Genomic DNA, 22021 nt, shown 5'->3' with positions numbered 1-22021 from the left:
ACAAGAACTTTACAAACCGACAATTTAGCAGAGTTTTTTCATTTTTTAGGCACTGTGTTAATGCTTGTCTACATGTATGGGCCTTCAGAGCTAAAAAGAACAGCCGAAGCATTGATTTTCGAATTCCCGTGCATTCATAGTATACTTCTGGGTTGTTAGGCACTGGTGTTGGTTGCACAGCAGTCACTGAAAGATCTCCTTTAAATCTGGATCCATTGAGATGCTGTGATTCAGATCAAAATGTCCTGATTATCCGAACAATTGGACCGGTCAGTGTCTGCCTGGCCTCTAGGTGCTGCTTGTAGCTTTAACAAATGGACACTTCTTGCTGTTGCAATGAAAAATATTCTGATCGTCAGACATATCAATTTAAGTTCAACATCATAAACTTAAAATGTTATAAGTTCTTGCAAATTCATTAAACAAACTCAGTCTCAAAATCAGAAACTCACGAGATTTATGAATTCATATTTGCCTTTTAATCGAAAGAGCTCAGCCAGCACTTTGTGTGACACACTCGCTTTTTTAAGGCTGACAACAAATAGAAAAAATACAAGTTTCTGATAGATACTTCTAACTGAAGATTCCGCACCTTTTGAATATTCCCCTGGTGTCAGACTGGATTATGAAGCTTTTGAAGCACTACCTCTGTGCTCCAGTAGGTGGAGTCGCGCAGCTTTGCATCAACATCGTTCGCTGCAGAAGTGATGCTCTGTGAGCACTGACATCAGTTACTCATTTTTTGTGCCAACAGACGTGGGTCCGAAGATACTACTTGACTTTAAATAAAACCTTTATTATAAAAATTGTGTTTAAAAAGCCAGCGGGCAAAGGAAAATGTCACATTCCAAAGTGACATGTCTCAAGCCTGTTACGGGCTGTCACAAGCAAATGTCTGTCAGACGCAGGGCTTTAAGTAGGCCGGGTCTCACCGGGTCTGAGCACCGGCCTCGAAACGGGTCTCTATCGGGCTCTGTTTTGTGCCCTGGCGCAGGCGGTCCTTCATTTTTCGAGCGTTATAGGGGAAGAGAAATCCTTTAAAGAGAGTCCTTTTCTCTCTGGATTTCTCTTCTCTTTTCAGAACTAAGGAGAAGCAACATTGTCTTGGTGTCACCAGGTCTTTATGTGGAAGCTTTTTCAATATTATATACAAAACGCAGTTGCTGCTTATTTATCTTATGCAACTAACAACCATTGACAAAGCCAATAGTCCTGCTTTGTTGTAAGTATGATGTTACTTATTGTATCATATATTTGGATTTAAAGACAGAAACAACAAAATACCAGTCGGGCGGCACACTATGCTAAGCACAGATTTTTTAGATTGTGTTTTTAAGCCACGCCCTTAATTACATAAGCCTCGCCCCCTTGAGAGACCCCCCAGTTTTTTCATCCCACTTAAAGCCCTAGACAGACACCTCTCAGGTGTGACTGGGGAGCCTGGGTTCGACGACTGCTCCTTCATGAACCTCAAAGGAAACGGGAACATGGGGCAAAGTTCTACAATCCCAAAAACAGGAAGACTTTGCGTTGTGTCCAATCAAAGGGAAGGTACCATTCCTGCTCCTGAAGTTGTTCCGTGGCCGAACATTGCCATGGTCGAAGGAGTAAATTGAAAAAACACAGCATAAAAAAGTCCAAGTGGTACTAGCCCCCTTCAAGCGACTCTCAAACTCTAGAGACAGTGCAAGGATCATTATCAGTATGAAAAAAACATTAAAAATCTCAAGATTTCTTAAAACACCTGTTATCCAATTAGGAGGATGTGAAACTTTTCAAGCTGTTTAAGTATATGTTTTTTTTTCATTCCTGGTTAGTTCCTGAAAGAGGACACGTCCTCACACTTGTGGCCCTCAACTTTTCGAACAGGTGCAGCACCGAGGCTGAGATTGCTCAGAGCCTGGTGCGTGCAGACTCAAAACCCATTTGAAGAGCTTGGCAATTGATACCAATGTAGCGCAAAATGACTTAGGCTGGTGGTGAGGTTGTTCTAAATAATAGTTATTGGTTACTAATCAATACATGGAACGCCAAAGAGTCAAACCTAGAAGCAGGTTTCCAAGTGACAGAAGCAGAACCTTCAGGATACTGACTTGTAATACCACCTGAGTGAGAATGGTGCCTGAACTCGCATTTTCACTAACTCATCCACCTGTACATTCATCTCAGTGGCTTAAGCACCCACTCTGAAGATCACTCTGCGACTTACATATCACTCATGCTTTAACTGTCATGTCTGAGAAATGATACAATGGACTAATCTGCCCTGCTGGATCTGTTCTGTGGGGAACTAAAGATTGCATGTATTGTTTGGAATGACTGTGGGAAGCTTGCTTTACTACTGACCCTGTTCTATGAGGAAGTAAATCTTGCACTGCAGTTGCCTGATTTGTGCCTGTCCTCAAGTGGGAAAAGCTTGTGCTGATCCCATCCTACCCTAGCCTGCCGTCTGAAGGAGGGGAGCTTGCACTGTTACTGCCCAGGGTGTAACTCTTCTGTGAAGAGGGGTGTTTCCACTGCTGTTGAACCACCTTATAAAAGGCAAAAGATATTCTGAATGCACTTGAATAACTTGAAGGGCCGGCTTCAGCGCGACAGTGTGACAATCTTTGTCGGCGCCCCCAAGAGTACCTCCTTCTCCACAGATTCACTCACTGCCACCCTGAAATGGTGCCCTTCATGTGTCCGTAGCCCTACTCTCACATATTTCATTCATTTTCTAGTGCTACTCATACCAATGAAAGGTGTTCGAGCACGTTACATCACACATTTATACAGACACAATGAGTCATATGTGTGTAAATCAGTATATAGACAATGTTACATAAGACGGTGAGGACTAAAAGGTGTAGGAGTCACATGTCATCCATACTGGTAAGCATTATATTTTAAGAGTGTTTGTCCTGTAAATGTACAAATTCAGGATTTAAAAGTTAGCGTAGTGGTTGGGGTTGGCTTTACTAGTAATAAAAGTGAAGGTACCTCGCACCAAAACTGCTTCATGGGGCGGTAAGCGATTTATCGTCGCCACTGCAAAACTTTGGAACTCACTTCCGCTAGGAATCAGATCATGTCAGTCCTTGCTAACCTTCAGAAAAATGTCAAAAACCTGGTGTTAGAACTGGGGGTCTCTAGTTGGCAGAGGTAGGTACCACTGTCCAAATAGGGACCCTTGCTTCTAGTCAGGGTAAGGAGGAAACACTCTTTAGATAACCTCTGCTCACCCCCTTGGTAGCTTGGCACAAGACGTCAGGCTTATCAGAGGCAATGTGTAAAGTATTTGTACCAAAACTCACAGTAACACAGTAAAAACACCACAAACTGACTCCACAACAGTTTAGAAAAATAAAGGTATTTAATCACATTCGAGTGCACCTTGTAGTAATTCAGTTAAAGATGTACACTTTACAACAATCACTCTTTTGAATGGTTTAATATACCATTATTTCGGTCCATCAATAAAAATATAGGCTTAGATAGGAGAAACAAGACAGCTGCCTTGCCTTTTGAGTAAAAAATAAAATTGTCACAGCAGAAAGGTTTGGTTCACTAATTCTAATAAAGCGTTTTCAGTGCAGTGATGTACTCTAAGATGCTAATGTGTAAAAACCAAATATACTTTTTCATGTAAAACTCTGTATATCTGTTATAAATAAAGTGGCTGTCAGTGATACTTTCAGCAGGGCAGGTTGTCCAGGGTGAGTTAAGAGCTGCTCTCCTCAGCCTCACAGTGCTGCTTGACACACAGAAGGCGACACAGACAGGTCAGCAGACAATTAGGAGACCTTGCCATCACTGAGTCACCACTGATGCCCTATTGAAGCTGGTAGTGACACAGGCGATTGTTTGGTTTTAGGCATGTGGTTCATGGTTTGAAGTCTTCTACAGTCTCACTTTACACAGCCAATCGGGTGCAACTGTGGCTTGGCAACGTAGGCATGGCTTGTTCCATGGTGCAGGCTACAGTGACAGTGACTCGCCATGTGAGACAAGCTGACAGAATTGCCAATGTGACATCGCAAGACCTCTTCAAGGAGTAGGGCCGGAGGAAAATGTTCCTATCCCCCAAAACCCCCTCCCACTGGTCAACATGTCCTATGAAGCGGGGATTGTTTCATACCTATGGTACTGTGGATGACCAAGGACTCCACGGGTTCAATATTCGAACACTCAAAACATATTAAAGGAAAACAGAAGTAGGATTTATAGCTCAGCCCTATTGTTTGTAATCTTGTGGTAGGGAGAAAACAGTAAAAATATGTTTAGCCCACCCACACACAATTTTATTTTAGGTCTGACTTACATGGATATCAAATTAATAGGAGGCAATTTGGGGAGAGAATTAACGACACATGGAGAAAAAATAGAAGAAAAGATCACGAAGAAAACAGGAAAAAAAATTGTAATTATTCATTTTATTTCAATTTTCTGGCTAATACCTACCTTCTGGATAAGGTAGCAGAGGCCCAAGGATTTCTAGGCTTTAAACAACACTTAGATAAGTGAGGTTAGTTGGTGGATGGAGACACACTCGAAGCTCTGGACCTCTTGGGCTTCAGGTTTGGGGAAACAGATTCTGGAAGTTGTAAGTGTGATCTCCACATAAAATTGATTTTGTTTGCCAGGATTAATATCCGTTTTCTTTCAGCTCATAATATGAGGACCAGAGACAATTCCGTTTGCAGCAAGGTATCTTTATTTTTTATCAAACAACAAGGACAGCCGACACGTGTTTCGCCCCTCTTGGCGATTTGCGCCGGGGCTTTTTCAAGGCTAAGTGGATTAAGTCACATCCAAGGTTCCTGTTTCATGATTGGTACATTGTTCATATAAAAATAAAGTTCTTCAATAAAAACATTTCTTTTCAGGCTAATGCCTCCGTGTCTACGATCTTCCCGGCATGGCGATCCCTGCGTCAGGTCCTTCCGCCTGACACGTGTTTCGCCCCTCTTGGCGATTTGCGCCGGGGCTTTTTCAAGGCTAAGTGGATTAAGTCACATCCAAGGTTCCTGTTTCATGATTGGTACATTGTTCATATAAAAATAAAGTTCTTCAATAAAAACATTTCTTTTCAGGCTAATGCCTCCGTGTCTACGATCTTCCCGGCATGGCGATCCCTGCGTCAGGTCCTTCCGGGAAGATCGTAGACACGGAGGCATTAGCCTGAAAAGAAATGTTTTTATTGAAGAACTTTATTTTTATATGAACAATGTACCAATCATGAAACAGGAACCTTGGATGTGACTTAATCCACTTAGCCTTGAAAAAGCCCCGGCGCAAATCGCCAAGAGGGGCGAAACACGTGTCGGCTGTCCTTGTTGTTTGATAAAAAATAAAGATACCTTGCTGCAAACGGAATTGTCTCTGGTCCTCATATTATGAGCTGAAAGAAAACGGATATTAATCCTGGCAAACAAAATCAATTTTATGTGGAGATCACACTTACAACTTCCAGAATCTAATACCTACCTTCTGTTCTCCCAAGGGTCCACTGAGAGGGGTCTCCTGACACTTCCACATGGGGATCTGGAAAAGCGAGAGCAGCATCCGAATACAGAGGGAGAGATGGGATTACCAGGAAGGAACAAGAGCGCACTTCAAGTGATTGTAATGACTGCCATAATAGGCCACAGTTGTGATACTGTTTCAAGAAAGCCCTGAAATAAAACCATTGGGGAATTGGCGGAGAGTACCCTGTTTTTCATTCAGAGGGAAACCCCTGCCCACGCCCAGACCCCTGCTGAAACCACCCGTGTGAATTTTAGGTCGAGCCTGGGCAGCGCATGCGCTGCTCTGCGAGGCATGCTGTATTCCGGTATGGACTTGTAGCTCTGCCAATTTTCCACCAATCTTTTCAATTGGCTCCTGTTAGTGTCCTTTCTAAATGGTTGCTTTTGATTCATGAATAGGCTTAGTAGCTCCTCCTTACACGGGCGGACTGGCCCTTTTACTTGTGTTGTTACACAGTATGTTTATTTACAGTCTGTGAGCACTATTTTCTTTAACGATTTTCTCCCATTACAGACTTGATATGTTTTCCTAAATGGTTGCCCGATTGGTCCCCTGGTTGCCACTCTTTAAGTTTTCACACGGCACCCGCTTTTACATTTATACATTTATATTATCAATGGTGGCAAAAATGCACCTTGAAATCTATGTTAATTATTAATTTTTTTAGCAGCGTGGCACGCTTTTAGAATAGCGTTTGCTTGTCTTTTATTTCCGCATGCCTTTCTTTATGCGGGCTTGCCTATTTAATATTTTTTGTTTACAGTGCACCATGCCACGCTTTCGCTTTAATGGTGGCCGTGCTGCTTTCTTTAGATGCTGCTCGCCGTATTCAGCTCATTATCAAGCTCAAAACAGCGAGCTGAGGCTAAAGTAAGGGGCACGGCCACCATTAAAGTGAAAGCACGGCATGGGGTGCTTTTACAAAAAAAAATGTTTGTGAAGTTCACAAACAAATGCTTTTTTGGGTGAAAGCGTCCCATGCCACACTTGCACAATAATGGCGGTTGTGACCCTTTCTTTTCACCTGGCATCGTATTCACTTTCTTGGCGCTGCTTTCACAGCTGAGCTCCGCCCTTTAGCACACGAGCCTCCCTCGCTGCAGCATTTCCCTCCCGCTCCCCCTCCCTTTCAGTGTGCTTGGAGTGAGGTCTCGCATTTGCAAGAGTTTGAGCGATTGTCATTGTAAATGACAATGCCTTTTATATATATATATGTTGGTTTTCAAAACATAAATAAAAGGCACTGTCATTTACAATGCCAACAGCTTAAACTCTCGCAAATGCGACACCTATTGCATCGCAAATGCTTGTTCTGTTATTGGAAGAGCACAAAGGCGCCTCAATTTTTGGAAGGCAGAGACGCACCACCACAATGATAGGGTGTGAACTCTTGACTTCCGCTCGCGCACGCGCAGACAGCTCATCCAGCTGCACGAGACCGCTCCGCCGCCCGGACGGGCATCTTGCCTGCTGGCAGGTGGTGAACATGTGTCTACAGCGCTGCAGTTTTGTTCCATCAGAACAGAAATTATAGGGTGTTTAGGATTTGGTTGAACACAGCCACATCCCGGTTCCAAGGCACACGTAGGAAGCTGCAGCGCTGGACAGAGATCTGTGCCCTTGGTGGGGCCTTTCTGCCTTCATCCTCCTTGTGGGGGGTTTAGAAAATGTAAATGATTCAAGACCTGTTTTGTGTATTTATTCGGTAGCTACAGGAAGTCTGCCCCTGTATTTATAGAGACTACAATGTTATAGAAGCCGCCTAAGATAGTCTTTGAGCTAGAATTGAAATAGATGGCACGAAACGGCTCTTTTCCACCCTGCCTGCATGAAACCGGGCTAAACCGAGGCCACACAAGCAGCTCCGAAATAACACACACCCTGAAAACGTATGTGGTAAGCTTGTCCCCAGACCACCGAAATGTCAGAGACCACCTAGCGGTATCAACTGTGAGATGGCTCCGGTGCCCTGAGGACCAGGATGCAGGATACTGGGCCTGTGATGGAAGGTTGCATCCCGAAAGCATCGGGGGTAGCTTAGTCAATCAGCCAGGGCTCAGTTCATGGGAGGTGATGTGCAGGATGGGTCGGGATAAAGTTAAGGTCATTCCTTGAAAAGAAAAAAACGTGTTAATAAACATAAAAAAAAAATAATTAACGCAGTAAAATCAGGGTGATGTTTGTCTGATGTTTGTAGACCTAACATTCGAAGTTACAGTGTGGCTCACCGGTTAGAGGAGGCAGACTTGGACGCAGAGGTCAGACCCGGGACCAGGGTTCAATCCCTGACGCGGCAGGGCCTTGAGCTCAAAATGTCCACGGACTCGATAATTCTCGCCTCGGTGCCTACTCAAATCATGGGTCCACACTCTGCAACTCTGGGCAATAGCTTGCTTAAACTCCACTACGGCCCCACCGCGATGGGATGCCCAGTAGGGGTTATCTCGCAGGGAAAAGCCAGGATGGGTTCCCAAAGCAAGCGCCTTGAGACCTTACGGTGAAAGGCGCTATATAAGAACGTATGATTTACGATGTATTTATTTACAGTCCATTTAAGCTTTTAAGCAGGGTTCTTGATCAACGGAGCGGTTCTGGTATAGTTGTGCGGCATGGTTTTATGGGACTGTGAAAGACTGTGTCTCCGCACCTTTAGCTGTACCGGAGACACAGTCTTTCACAGTCCCATAAAACCATGCCGCACAACTATACCAGAACCGCTCCGTTGATCAAGAACCCATTGCGCATTGCGCATAGGACCAGAGGCATTAAAGAAGTGTCACAAGCACCACGATTCATAGGACCAGAGGGCTCACAAGACCTTTAGGATCCAGGGAATACTAGGGCTGGCCAGATGCTGGACCACTGCACACCCTAGTAGAGTCGAAGTAGACACAACAGCCTCCTGGTACCAAGGCCAAAGAATTATCAGGTGAGAGCTTGGTCCCCACATTAATAACGACACAAGCAATTTTGGTACAAGTCAACATGTTCGACAGGAAGAGTCACCGTTCATGGGGGCAGCACAAATGCACTAGAAGAAAGACTTCATTGTGCTCTTCCGTTCTTGGCCTTGAGAGCACTGTGAGTCAGGTGTTTGGTCTTGCTAGGACTACAATGGTAATGACCCGAACACCGCTCCAGATGTCTATGAAAGCACTTCTTGCCATGGAAAGGTTCTTCGGTTTTCTGAATTCAAGCAAGGGTTCTATGCTCTTTACGGCTGGGTTGTGGCTGCTTTTTGTCTTCTCTTGGAACGCAGATGTGTACTTCAGGCAGGGCTGGCCTTTGCTATGCTAGCTCCCTGGGCTAAACACAATTTGATTCCCCCCACTACCCTTCTTTCATTGAAAAATAGTCCTCTCACCCTCTTCACATTCAGGTGAATCTTAAGGGGATGCTGCTGTGTCGAGATTAGAGGAGGCATCCTAAAGTCTGGAGTGAACTCCCCTCCCACTTTAGACCGCCAGCTCACTCCCAGAATTCCAGGAGAAACTGAAAACATGGCTCTTCCAATTGTCCCCAGGTAGGCCAGCAAGCCCTCCTCACAGCCGAAGATACCCACCCAGGTGATACGTGCACTCTACCAGTAAAAAAAGCAAAAAATGACCTGTGTTGTTTTTCTTTCCCTCTTAAAAATACATTCATATACATTCATATACATACATACACACATACACACACACACATACACACTTTCTCTCGTCTAGCTCCCTAGGGGGGCCTCAGGTCTGGATGAGCGGAAAAAGGTTGCAAGTACTGAAGTTCACTTTAAAATGACGTGGAAGGTCTCACCCCATACACTGCCGTAAGACAACTCCCAATACTGAAAGGGTTGAGGGGTGTATCCCTCGAGCAAGTGATGGAGGAATCCTTTTGGGTTGCCCCTTCGCAGCATACCCCGAGTGCCGCTGCGGAGCACCAGGGATGGTATTCAGATGGCTCTTGGAGTTAGGGACCATTTACCCCAGCCAAAGATCTAAACCTCGGTTGATTGTTATGGTCACAGTACGAAAGCAAACACTGGTGGGTTGGTACATTTTCAACAGACTGCTGTGGGCTTTCGGTCTTTAAATATGATGTTCAGTATTTCTCTAAGCCATCAAGTAGCGAGGCTAAAAATTGTAAATTGTTTCTGTGGCACTTAATACCTCCGCTATTTCTAAGCGCTTTACATAGCTGATATTATTACACAGTTAGCCTTCCTCGAGCTCATGAAAGGCGGAGTCCGCCTGGCCATGATTTTAGCTCCCTCCCTCCAGATCACCGCATTTGTTCAGCTCACTGAGCCAGCCTGTTCGCTACTGATAATTGCAGGTGTGGTTGAGAGGGGGTTAATGGGAAAAGCAGCTTGAAAGTTCTTAAAGGAGTCACTGTACCTCTTTTACCATAACCTTCATGCATCTGGGGAGATGAGTGCTGACTGGCTACAGACCTGGGTGACTAGCTACCCTTTCCATCTGGCCTAGGCAGGCCCTGGGCCCTTGTACCCTCGTCTGAGACTCCCCGTCTCTGCCCCAGTCGTCACCGACTCCAAAATGCCATCATTGCAACATGAACCATTTTCAGAGTGGGGTGCTGCTGTAACCACGATTTTAATAAGAAGCGCGGGGTGAACAAACAAACTATAAGTGCCCTTGGAATCTTCTCTGGGGCAGTGAGTGTCTGTGTTTAAGTGTGAGAGCTTCTCCACTCCAATACCATATACTCCTTTACCATTATTGTGCAGAGAGGAAACAGAGGTACTTTGAAGCACCATGTGTCAAGGACATACAGAGTATCAGTTTTTTCAGAGCAGTCAATGTTACACATTCACCCAGGGACACGCATGCATCTCGCACATATTACATACACAGGAATTACATACACACGCGAGATAGATGCCTCGCATAAGCACATATGCACTCACACGTGGATATATCAAACTAACAAACGAGGCATGTCACATTCAGACGTGCACAGGCAAAACGACGCACATACAGTACACACGCGAAAGGTAGACATTCAATATACAGGTGTACACGAACACACTTCACACACCGAAACATGCTCTAAACAACACACATTTTAAACACACAAAACAAACGTTTCACACACGTTCCGTAGCTAATTTCAACATAGCTGGAACCTTCCTGCTCAAGCCATTAACTTCAACATGATCCCACGAGCAGTACATGGTGTATTTGTTATGCACAGGCTGTATGAGCGCCCCCTATGTGTGGGTTCCTCTACAACAGCTTGCGCGGCTCAGATCTCATGATGGGGTTGTACTTAGCGGTCAGACAGACCATCGTTCAATAACCTGCCCAATCCGCTTAATAGTCAATTAACCCCCCTCCCCCCTCACACACACACATACTCTCGACACCCCCCACCTACCTCCCCGCTGAACTCTCAGACTGCGCCGCGAGCTGCCCATATCCGCTTGGACCCCTGCACAGCGGGATGCAGCCACCTGGCACGCGGACTGCGCACGGAATCATTTTAATAATTATGACCCGCAGCTTGCATGCAAGTACCCTTCAGCGGGTGCATTAACTCCCTGTGCCGTTTTAACCGTCTCCGAATTTTGAGGCAGACCATGTGCAACAGTTTTGCAAAAATTCACCTCCCAGTTGGACCCTGGGACTAGTAAAAATGGCGGGCAGGTAACGGACTCCCATGTGCCCCAGACAGGAGGTGGCACGGATAACGGGCTGCTTTTAACATCTTCAGCAAACGGCTGCCCAATGGTCAGGGGGTGAGGCCAGCACACCCTGAGTTCACTCTGAAGTCCCCAAATGACTTGGTGACATCATAACCAGTACCGAGTTTTTCTTTTACCCATCATTGTTTTCTGGAATATTAGTCCAAATTGTTCAGTTGTAAGTGACAGGAAACGACAACTCCCAGAATGCATTCCGTTGTTAAAGGTGACTTTAGTTCTTCCCCGGGGTGCATTGCAGTTTGTGGCCTGCCTGTGCCCAGAGATCGTCTCCAGGTGCCTCCCCTCTCGTGGCTCGGTTGTCCTGGGCACCAGGCTGGCAGGCCGCGCTCTGTTTACCTCTGCGGCCTGCCAGTGCCAACCCAAGGCCTCCGAGGGCGCACATTACCTCACTCACTGGGAGATTGGCATGTACTCCCCAGCCTATTAAATTATTTAGACGGGATGACAGTTGGTGCGCCCGTTGTGGCTCGCTCCGAGGGGTCAGAGGTCGCCTGGCTGCTAGAGAGGGTAATCTGATCGCGGTCTGAGCTCATGGCTTCCTGGTTAGGCCTTTAAACCTCGTCGCCTAGTTAGCCTGACAACGGCGGCTGACGGTAGAGACCTCCCTTTGTCCTCGCCCGGGGCGTTGTGTACTCCACAGCCCTGTGTACATGCACACAAAGACGCACCAACAGGCCTGTGTTTGTTCGACGGTGTCCGTTTCAAAGGCCTTTGCGCCCCAGCGCCAAGCGTGTGGGGGAGGCGCTGCCTGTGTTTCGCATTTATGTTTCTTGATAACCACAGTCTTAACTTTATTGCCAGGGGACTCTGGCTGGCCAAGGTCTGGGTCAGGCCACACCTCACAGACAAGTGTGCTGATACACTTTGGTGACGTGATTCCTGTTTATCGCCTCTTCCCTGTTGACAGTAGTCTAGCGGAGGTGAAAGGGGAAGAGGGCGGGGTTGCTGGCTCACCTTACTGCGATTCCTGTGTATAGTTCTTGCTTCTTCCTTGTTGATATGAATGGGGCGGGTGAAAGGAGGAGCAGGTGCAATTTCTGGGACCATCTCTTTACAGTTCCGTGTGATTTATGTCTGTTGGAAGCATGTGTGACACAGGTGAAAGGCTGAGCAGGAGGGGTGCTTGGACACCGGCTGTCGATTTGTATTTAAAGTCGTCAGGAGTAAAAAGCGCTGTAGCAGATGTAGTGGCACCTGGAGCCGGGTGCGCGAGGGGCCACTTCACCTCAATTTTGTCTTTTTTGTGTACTACAAAACCGGCGGATGGGGACAACAGACCTTGCTTGCACCAGGACCCATTGCACCCTTGGTACACCCCCGATCCCTTCTCTGTCCGAAGCAGTGCAGGCGTGGAGTTACTTGCGCACCTAGTGATCCTGGTTTGAAGTTGCTTCCCTGTTGAAAGGGGTGCACTTGAGGTGAAAGGGGGAGCAGGTTGATTACCGAGCACACTTTTTGATTCCTGTTTGGTGCTCGTTATCTAGTGCGTCGAGGATGAAAGGGGGAGCGGGTGGAGTTGCCTGCATCCCTGTGAACAGTTTATTCAGTCCCTTTCCTGGGCAGGTGGAGGGCTGGCACCCCATCGGTGCCCGACTGCGGACTGCGCGCGCGCGCCTCGGCTAGGGATTGGCTGAGGCGCGCTGGTTTACCTTGTGGTGAGGGAGGCTGGTGATGGGCAGCTGCGGGTGCGCACAGTCTCCACATGGCAGGAGGAGGCTCGGAGGCTTCTGTGGAGGACGGGAGTCCACTGCCAGCGCGAGGGAGGCGGTGCACGTGCGAGGAGGGTCCCTAAGTGCCCACTGGAGCATGTTGTGCGGGTCTGAATAATGTGTGCACGCGTTCGCACGGATTGTGTGCCCGGCTGTGGTCGGTGGATCCGGGGTACTCCTGTAAGGGCGGCCCGGGGAGCATGAGGCGCCGGGCACGGCTGGCACCGGGACGGGCACGCGGTGGGTGCTCTGAGGGGCCAGCCCGGAGAGGATGAAGAAGGACAGCTCCTCGGGCTCCCCCCGGCCCCGGGGCCACCCGGGCTCCCTGTCCCGCGCCGTCAGCTGGCTGAACTTCTCGTCCCTGAGCCGGCAGACCAAGCGGCTCTTCCGCAGCGACGGGGCGCTCGCCTCCAAGGGCGGTCCGGAGGAGGAGGACGACGAGCGCTGGACCTACCGGGCTGGAAGCCACCGAGGTGACCCTTTCATGTCTATGGGAGGGGTGGGCATTCCTCAGCAAACACTTGTAGCCTGGATGCAAGGGAAGGGACAGCGCGGTCATTGTCAAAGCTCACGAGCGCTCCAGGGGAGGCCGGGGTGTGCCAGGGTCTACCCCAGTCCACCCAGCCACACTTAATTTCGTGATAATTAACTCTTTATTCAAGTAGTTGAAGGCAATGATTCACGTTTGCGTGGTAGCTCAGTGAGTTGAGCACTAGTTGCAGAGATGTATTTTCAAGTTGCAGTTACAGGGTCGTGCCCACCCTTACCCCCCCCCTTTAAATTTGCCTAAATGAATATCGGTTGCATGTGTAGTGTTGTGTACACTGGCGTGATGCAGTAAACTTGTTAATGAAAATTGCCAAAACACGTAAACTTTCGTTGCCCTGCATTTGACAGCCGAGCCTCTTGTTATGTGTACCTGAAGTGAGGTGTTTATTGGGCATGATATTTCCTCACTCCTGCCTCCGTTATTGGTAATAAAGAGTTCCAGTCTAGGAGGGGCGAGGGGCTTCAGCGAGCTGCTCGCACAAAAGGAGGTGCGGCCCCTTTGTGCAGCGCGCAGACCCTGCCGAGCGGTGAGCGGGCGCTTGCAGGCTTGTTTCTCCCAGTGATGCGAGGTTAGTGGTCCTCGGAGACTTGTCATGGGTTTACTCCCAGGAGACACCCGTGCCTTAAAATAAAATAAAAAAAATACAGCGCGTGCTGCCTCGTAGGCACTGGCTCCGGTAAACAAAGTATATGACTTGCGTCTCAAGAGCTGAAGGCGTGTCGTGGATTGACCTAACGAATTAAAAGTGTTTGTTACAGAAACTTGCTGCAGGTGTGATGCAGGTGCAAGTGTGGTCCTGTCAGGGACACAGAGGGCTTGAGCGGAGTTGGTCTTTAGGCAAGGGGTGTGCGTGGTTTTGTTGCCACCTGTATGCAGGTGGTATTCTGACGTCATCCCGGAGGGCCGGGCAGCCATTGCTAGTAAGCGCTGTGGAAACTCATGTGGTGGTGATGTAGGGGGCGTAGGAGGGTAATGCACAGAGCCGCAACTACACCCGAACTTTGGTGGGGGAGGGGTGGGGGGGCTAACACTCCCAGCCAAGGCTGGCCCTAGCACTGGTCACACACAGTGCAACAGTCTTTTTTGGCACCCCCTCCCCCATTTCCTCTTTCTCAATGAATTCCCTCGCTACCACTACCCAACAGTGTCCCTCATCTCTATAGCACGTTTCTGACAAACATTTTTTCTTTATAGCGCCACTCCTAGTTTACTCTCACTCAGTTCTGTGATCTGCATGGCACACGTTCTTTGTAGCAGGTGCATTAACCCTCTGCGCTGGGTGGGTGGCAGGAGTGCCCATGTTAGTGCACGGTGAGAGTAGGGTAAGAGGAGTGACTGCAGGGTGAGTGAGGTGACCATATGAATTTGGGTGCGGATGTAAGTGCAGAGTGGGACGAATGAATGCATGGTTAGCATGGGTTTGTTGAGTGAGATTGCAGATTGAGAAGTGAGGGGCACAGGTGAGTGAACTGTCACATGAGTGCAGGGTGAGTAGTGTGCTTGTGTGACTGCAGGGTGAGGTGAAGGGTGAAAAGCGCAAGCGCATTGTGAATGGAGAGTGATCACTGAGAGGCGGTGTGAGTGCCGGGTGATTGGTGTGAGTGCAGGGTGATTGGTGTGAGTGCAGGGTGAGTGGTGTGAGTGCAGGGTTATCAGTGTGAGTGCATATTGATCAGTGTGAGTGCATGGTGATTAGCGAGTGCATTGCTAGCGTGAAAGTGAAGAGCGAGAATGAGGAGTGAGTTGTCTGAATTCAGGGTGAAGCCGTTGTGCGCCTGGTAGGGCACCTGGAGTGGTGCTGCGGAAGTAGCCTATGGTGGGGCGCTAGTTGGCATACAGAAGTTGTGGAAAGGAATGTGTGGGTGTTGTGGAGGGCACAGGTAGTGGTACTGCGAGTGGACATACAGAAGTTGTGGTCTGGGAGGTGCTATGTGTATGAGTTGAACCAGGTGTCCTGTGGTGGGCAGGGGTGCGTGGGAGTAATGAAGGCTGGCTCGACGCAGGTCGGATCTAGACCTGTGGGGGGCTAGCTGGGGAGGAGGTGCGTCTAATGAAAACTAGTGTGAGGGGCGCATGGGCTAGGTACAGGAGGGTGGTGGGATGCTAGTGAGAGGGTTTGAGAGTAATATTACCATTTATCATCACCATGGACACCAGTTCCAGTCCTGGCTTTCATTCAACAGCCCAATTCATTCTGGGGGTTGTTGTCCTGGTGCACCTCAATTTAATTGTGTGGACTACATTTCCCGACTTCTGCAGTGGGTTTTGCAACACTAGACTAGAGAACTGCGCTGTTGATACAGAGCCGTACAAAAGGGGGTGGTGATGGACGGAGCGTCTGAACCAATCAAAAACACTCACACCCAGTCAACAGATCTGGGTTTAATCCATCACCGTTCTTTATCCCACTCTGCCACCCCAGTTCAGACATGGCCATATGCAAATCAGTCTGACCCTGTGCCTCATGGGAAGAGTCCAGCCCGAACTGCCAAGCCATGCCTTCCCTGGACCGGAAACAAGCTTCCTAGGACCAGTTTCTGTCATTACAGCCGCCTTCAGCCAGGCTTGCTTGAATCCAGTGGCAAAGTGAGCAAGGGACTCACGTCTGAGCATACCCTGCCAACTTATGGCGAACAAAGCTGTACAAAAGGGGGTGGTGATGGACGGAGCCATCCCGTGACCTTTCCTTGTGCTGCTGGTGGAGAGGTCTTCATTGCCTCTTCCGGGGCTGTTGTGCTGCTTGGAATGTTGATAGTTGTGGCTAAAAATATGGTGGGGAGGGGAATGTGCAGGAAAACCAGTATTCAGTTAGGGGTGATGATGATTTGTGAGGGGGGCACGAAGAGAGGAATCATTGCTTTTGGGCTCTAGAAGTAGGGTTGCCCAAAGTCGCTGTTTGTAAAGCCTGACGTCACCATAAGGGGGGCTACTCTTTTGACATACTTTGGGGATTTCATGCACATTTACTGATTATTTTGTGATATTGGCCAAAGTGAAATCTGATGGGAAAGTTGGTCAAAAGTCTATTTACCCAAGTTCCTACAGGGGCAGAGGAAGGAGCATTTATTTTAGTTCCCTCTGCTTGCTAGGGTCGCTCGATTCCACACGATGGCGGTTGGGGGAGAGGTTCAGGGTGTCACTGTGGGCCACCAATACAGCTATCTGATAATGTGCTTGATTCTAGTGAGCTTGGTTAGTGGGCTACCATTGTCTTCGGGGTAGAGAACCCCAAAACTGAAACTAGTGCTCTCCTTGGAACTCAAGATGATGGTTGAAAAATACATTGGCGTGTGGCAGGATGCATTCTCTTTCCCTCTTTTAGTAACCCCCTAAACCTAAGAATTTCTGAATCATCAGAGGCATAGCCTGTAACCACATGGGCCCAAAGGCCGTGTTTGTAGGGTATCCTTTTCGAAAATGAAAGGGGGGGAAGACATTGGCAGACCCCAAACAAGGAATTTGTAATCTGTTTTGGGATGTGTTCTAAAGTCACACATGTTCAGTCAAGTTCAACATCTGTTGTGATTAGGAAACAGAAAACAGATGGAACTGGGCACAGCACAAAAGGGGGACCCCAAGTGTGACTTGGATGCGTTGTGATGGGCTTTTGGGTCCAAGGATGGTAGGCTACTGGTGCTCATCGCCTCGCAGGTCGGGGTAAGGCAAGCGGAGATGCTAGAGTTACTGTGGGCTAAATGGGGGTGTGGGAATCCTCTTAAAGATAGTAGTAGCTTGAAAAGAGTGAGCTCATGAATCTGAGTAACGGCTCCAGGGATTTGCTGTCCACTTGTCTTTTCTAACCATGGCTCCCCCATCTGTGGTGAGACAAAGCCGTCCCTCTCCAACACACAGATTGTTTGAGATACCGTTCATGATGCTTGGCCAACCAGTTAAAAATCTCACTTTTGACATCTCGCAAGGTCCATTTCATGGGGACGATGCACAGACGCAAGAACTCAGCTTCTCCTCATAAGAGGGTCTGGCCACCGAAGTCCTGTCTCGATGTGCTCTCACTGAACAGTTTCAGCAAATCGGCTTCAGTGATTGGGTAAGCAGGCCAGGGCAGTAGTCTAGTTTTACAAAATGGATTTTATTAAGGACATTAGAAATACAATTTTCCATGCTTTGGGTTCAGACAAATGCAAAAAGAATAATTGATGGACAGAATACAAAACAATGTCATATATTCACCCAAGTACAGAGATCTGGGCCTAAATCCATCGTTTTTTTGCTCACTATGACATTCCAGTTTGGACCCAGCCACATGCAAATCAGTCTTGACCCTGCGTCCAATGGGAACAGTCCAGCCATTTTCCATGCTTTGGGTCAGACAAAGCACCCACGGGCTATTGGGCGTTCGTCCCTTGCTTGAGGACCGCTCTTTCCAGAAAAGCCAATACTGCCCCCCACCTACGCATTGCAGGCCGCCATTCGGGGCCCGCTGTGAGGCAGGTTTAAGTGCACTCGTGAGTGTCACTGGGCCCAGGTGCTCCTTCTGCCTGCCACGCGCCCAGGTGGCAGCAGCGCGTGCTCTCCATGTGTCGGGCGCCAAGGGAACGGAGTGCTTGCTGTGCGGAGGGGATGGAAAACTCGCTAGATGAATGCATTTTGCATGCATCCCACCTCCCTAAATCTTTCCCCTCAGGGTTTTGTGGTGTCAAAATATAATTGCAGTAAAAAAAAACTGACAAGTGGAACAATGGCTTGTGATTATTTTAATCAGTGAATTTCTTCCGTTAAAGAAAAGTCCATGGGCATTTGGGGTGGGGGCTGGCGGGGGGCTTCTCCTTCTGACACATCAGCTGTGCAAAAGGAAAGAGGGCAAGGGCTAGGTTGAGGAGGCCCCTCCTTTCCAGTGGGGGATGGGTGAAGGAATTGAATAATCCTCAGACTAAACCCTTAGCGCCTTCGCCCCCTGAGCGATCAGACTATAATCCAAAATGTAGCCATAAACTGAATTGAGTGGGCTAATTCAAAAAGAAAGCAGGAGCATGCTGTAGATATTCATGTGCAAACTTTGTCACACGGTTGAACACACGTAGCAGTAGCTCAGCCTTTCATCCTTCCAGTGATGGTGAAGTAAGCACCACTGCTTGGCTTGATAACCACTTTGATTTGCAGCTCTTTCAGAGTCTGTGAAGTAGGACTGCACACGCAACTCTTTTTTACTATTTGTCTTTTATAGCGTTTAATGTAGCTGTCTTGTACCTTATTTTTTCCAATTATTTGCCATTAGTACCAGCCCATAATATCCAGATGCATTTTCATTCAAGGTTTCCCTTTTTGCTGAATCGAGGCCTGTGGTTTTTGTAGATTTGTTTTTCTGTTGATTCTGGAAAGCACAGCACTTGGACTGAGCGGCCTTCAAGCACCTGGTGGGGTTACATGGAAACAGGGCTGGGCCGGATAACAAAATCCGCCATAGAAAAAAATAATCAAACCAGCCCTGCACTGCAGGAGGGCACAAAGTAAAGGGCTTTCATGGTTGGACCTTAGTCGTCCATCCAGTTCTGAAAGCAACCTCCTAGCCTGCTGTCTACCAGAGAGCTGCTAGAGCTGCAGCAGGGCCAGTTCGGCCCTGCATGGAGTACAGGGATGAAGGCTCTTTCCTACTGGGCCCTTGTTACTAACCCCTTCGAATCTCATGACGAGCTCAGCTCGTCATGAGCCACGGTGCTCGTGTGCTCATGACGAGCTGAGCTCGTCATGACCTTTAGAACGCTCGCACGCTGGGCTAATTCCCCTGCTGTGCGAACGTTCTAAAGAAACGGGTGTGGTTATGACGAGCTCACGACCACCGTGGCTCATGACGAGCTGACCTAGTCATGAGCACAGGGGCGCTGTGCGCGCCCCCACCCCCCAGCACAGCATGGGAATTTGCCCAGCTGCGAAGGGGCTAAGATTGGCCAATGGCCACCGTAGAACCCCAGGTGCTTCGTCTATGCAGGAAGTAGTTACCTGCACCAGCCCCGTACCCAAGACTGGTGAGACGACTAATCCACAGGAAGAGGAGTGCCAAGGGACATCTGAAAGCATTAGAGCTCTCTCCAGATTGGAAGCCCTCAGCCCCTGTCCCCAAACACTGCTTGAGTGCACAGAATTAAACCATAATTGACAGTAATAGGAAATAAATCCAATTCAAGGCGACACAAGGGACCGTTCAATCAAGGAGTTGTGTAGAAGGTTTTTTCAGTGGCACTGCTCCCTTTGAGGGTAGAGCAGACGCCTGCCCGCTCTCTGCTTCTAGTTCTACCCGTTTACTTCTATTTACATTTTTAGTGGCAATTTGAGGTCAAACCAAAAATTCCCAAAGCGACCTGCTTAATACATTATTCAGACTTAGCAGCACAGTGCTGCTTCTAGCCAAGTTTAGAGATCCCAAACCAAGAGCTTTCTGATATCATCATGTACCAGAAGCCTGTTGACTAAATCAAACTGTTACCAAGCATTCCACCAATATTGCCTTCTCACCCACCCTCTTCTCATTGATAGCCCGCCACTCCTCAAAATGCATCTTCAAAAAGTCATCTCAGAATGGGTTCTGGCGTGATCAGTAAGTGGTCATAAATGTAAGGTAAATGCTGATCAGCAGACAGCCACCCAAGCGAACACTTTCCTGCATATTGCATATACATATGACAAAGTCTTAAGCTTTGCCATGGTGTCACCCATTTGAAGGAGCCACACTCAAAATACTAGAATCCCAACAATTTTGCTGATGTTCGAGACCTTTTCCAGTCTACTTTGTTGTGTCTTTTCCTGTGCTGAGCTTGTGCTGTGAACAATATTGCATGGAATCCTGGTTGCACTTGAATGTCTCCACCTCTCTGCAGTTGATTAGGATTTCCTCCAATTCTGCCTCTTAAGTAACCACCTCCAGCTCCTTTACAATCCTGTTTAGTGTGGGATACACGAGGCATCTGGTTTTTGAAAGGATTGAGGAGGTCTAAGCTTCTGGACTGATTCATCCTCCAGCATCCTGAGTTCTCTTTCAAGGGCTCTGTCACCTGTTGCTGCTCTCAGTTCCCCCAGGCAGTCTCCTATTCATTTCACCAGATTACCGGCTTTCCTATGTTAAATGTGGGGTTGCTTCTCAGCAGTCAGGCTTGGTTTATTATCTTAGAGCATGTTCATATTTTCCTAACTTTCGTGTGAGGTCGTCTATAAAGAAACCTCTGTCTTTTGTCTGATTCTACATTGACCAAAGTCGAGCTGGTCCCAGCACCGCCTGCCACAGATCCCGCTACACCGCTTTTCCCATGCCTCCCTTCCTGATTTTATACCAAGTTGAACAATCTGGCACAGTCATTTTTGGATCGCCTACCAGAAAGTGTAAGCTATCTGTTTGCGAAAAGACCTCTTGTGAGCTCACAGTGGGCTTAGGGACCTCCCATTGCTTACCACTGGCTATCTTAATTGTTATTGTAATGTGCTTGGTTTTTATTTGTTCGCTTGTGTGGGCTTTTCCTCCTCTTCTTGTTGGTTATCCCTTAGAACTTGTTCTTCCATTGCTTACATTTCGGGCACTACTTTGTTTATTTTTGTTTTTTTGGAGAAAGCATTCCATGAGAGTGGATGTGTTTTCCAGCTGTCTCACACAGGCACTTTCCAATTATGCCTGCTTTGCGTTGCTCTCTTTCACCTGAGTGCTTCTCCCTCACCCCTCAGTGTTTCACTTGCCTTTGTTTGTTTTTCCATTCCCTACTTTCTCACCCTTGTAGTTCTACCCCACACTCACCCCAACCTCTCTACTCAATGCTGCTGTGACGTCTTTCGCCCCAGCAGTCTAATGTGTGCTGTTTGGGGGACCCCCCTCTGTGTTGCTTCTGCCTTCCATGTTGCTTACCTCACCCCACCCTCCGTGTTGCTTACCCTACACTAGCTTTGGAAATTCACAAACAAAATTTTGCATTACTTTTTAAATTTTTAATTTACTGATCTAACACGGATTGGTAAATAAAACAAAAAGTGCCTACATCATTTTATGGACATACCCTCGCACAATGACAATGTCGCAGCATCATAGCACCCGTTGTTTGGTGTCTTCTACTTTAGCTATGCTGCATTATATCGGGGTTTCTGCACAATCCGCAGTGTGTCCTGGACTGTGCATTATGCTATAGAGCTTTATATATCACAATCTCTCTTTATCTTAACTTTCAACTGTTTAAATTGGACCTCCGTGGCCTTTTAGATTAGGCTTCCCCAATGTTTTTAAATTTTATATCCAAGCCAAGCACCTAGTAATGAATCTCTGTTGTTGTATATTGTTATAAGGGTTTTTAACAAATCACACAATAATTAATTCTAATCTTATCGATCACAGCATCGCTAAAAACCATTATCAAACCCAGTAGGCCAAAAAGGCGCGATGTATTGGCTTTGCCACTGCTTGTCAAAGTCTAGACTGAGCACAGAGAGTCCTCCATACCCATCTCATGCCTTATAAATCTAGTGGGCCTAGGAAGGGTTTCTTTTGGCTTGTGTGATATCTTGCAGATTTATGTAACAGCAACAGCTGTGTTTCTATCTTATCACTTTATCGCT

The 22021-nt window shown here is 47.6% G+C and overlaps 1 protein-coding gene across 7 annotated transcripts in view; it reads left to right on the top strand.

The window, feature by feature from the left end:
- NHSL1 (NHS like 1) overlaps window positions 1-22021 on the top strand; it is a 466661-nt gene that overhangs the window by 189932 nt on the left and 254708 nt on the right. For 2 of the 7 annotated variants that reach the window (XM_086927532.1, XM_086927528.1), the window contains exon 1: window positions 12882-13397. The exons of 4 other annotated variants lie outside the window; for them this stretch is intronic. In XM_086927532.1, coding sequence (XP_086783658.1) covers window positions 13196-13397 — 202 coding nt within the window. In that variant the 5' untranslated portion in view covers window positions 12882-13195. Of the gene's footprint in view, window positions 1-12881; window positions 13398-22021 lie in introns of those variants that run through there. One more of the 7 variants, XM_086927529.1, reaches the window with a different exon arrangement.

The sequence above is a fragment of the Lissotriton vulgaris genome, chromosome 6 (assembly GCF_964263255.1).
Source record: "Lissotriton vulgaris chromosome 6, aLisVul1.2, whole genome shotgun sequence".
Classification (NCBI taxonomy): Eukaryota; Metazoa; Chordata; class Amphibia; order Caudata; family Salamandridae; genus Lissotriton; species Lissotriton vulgaris.
This window is presented reverse-complemented; position numbering and strand designations above follow the sequence as displayed.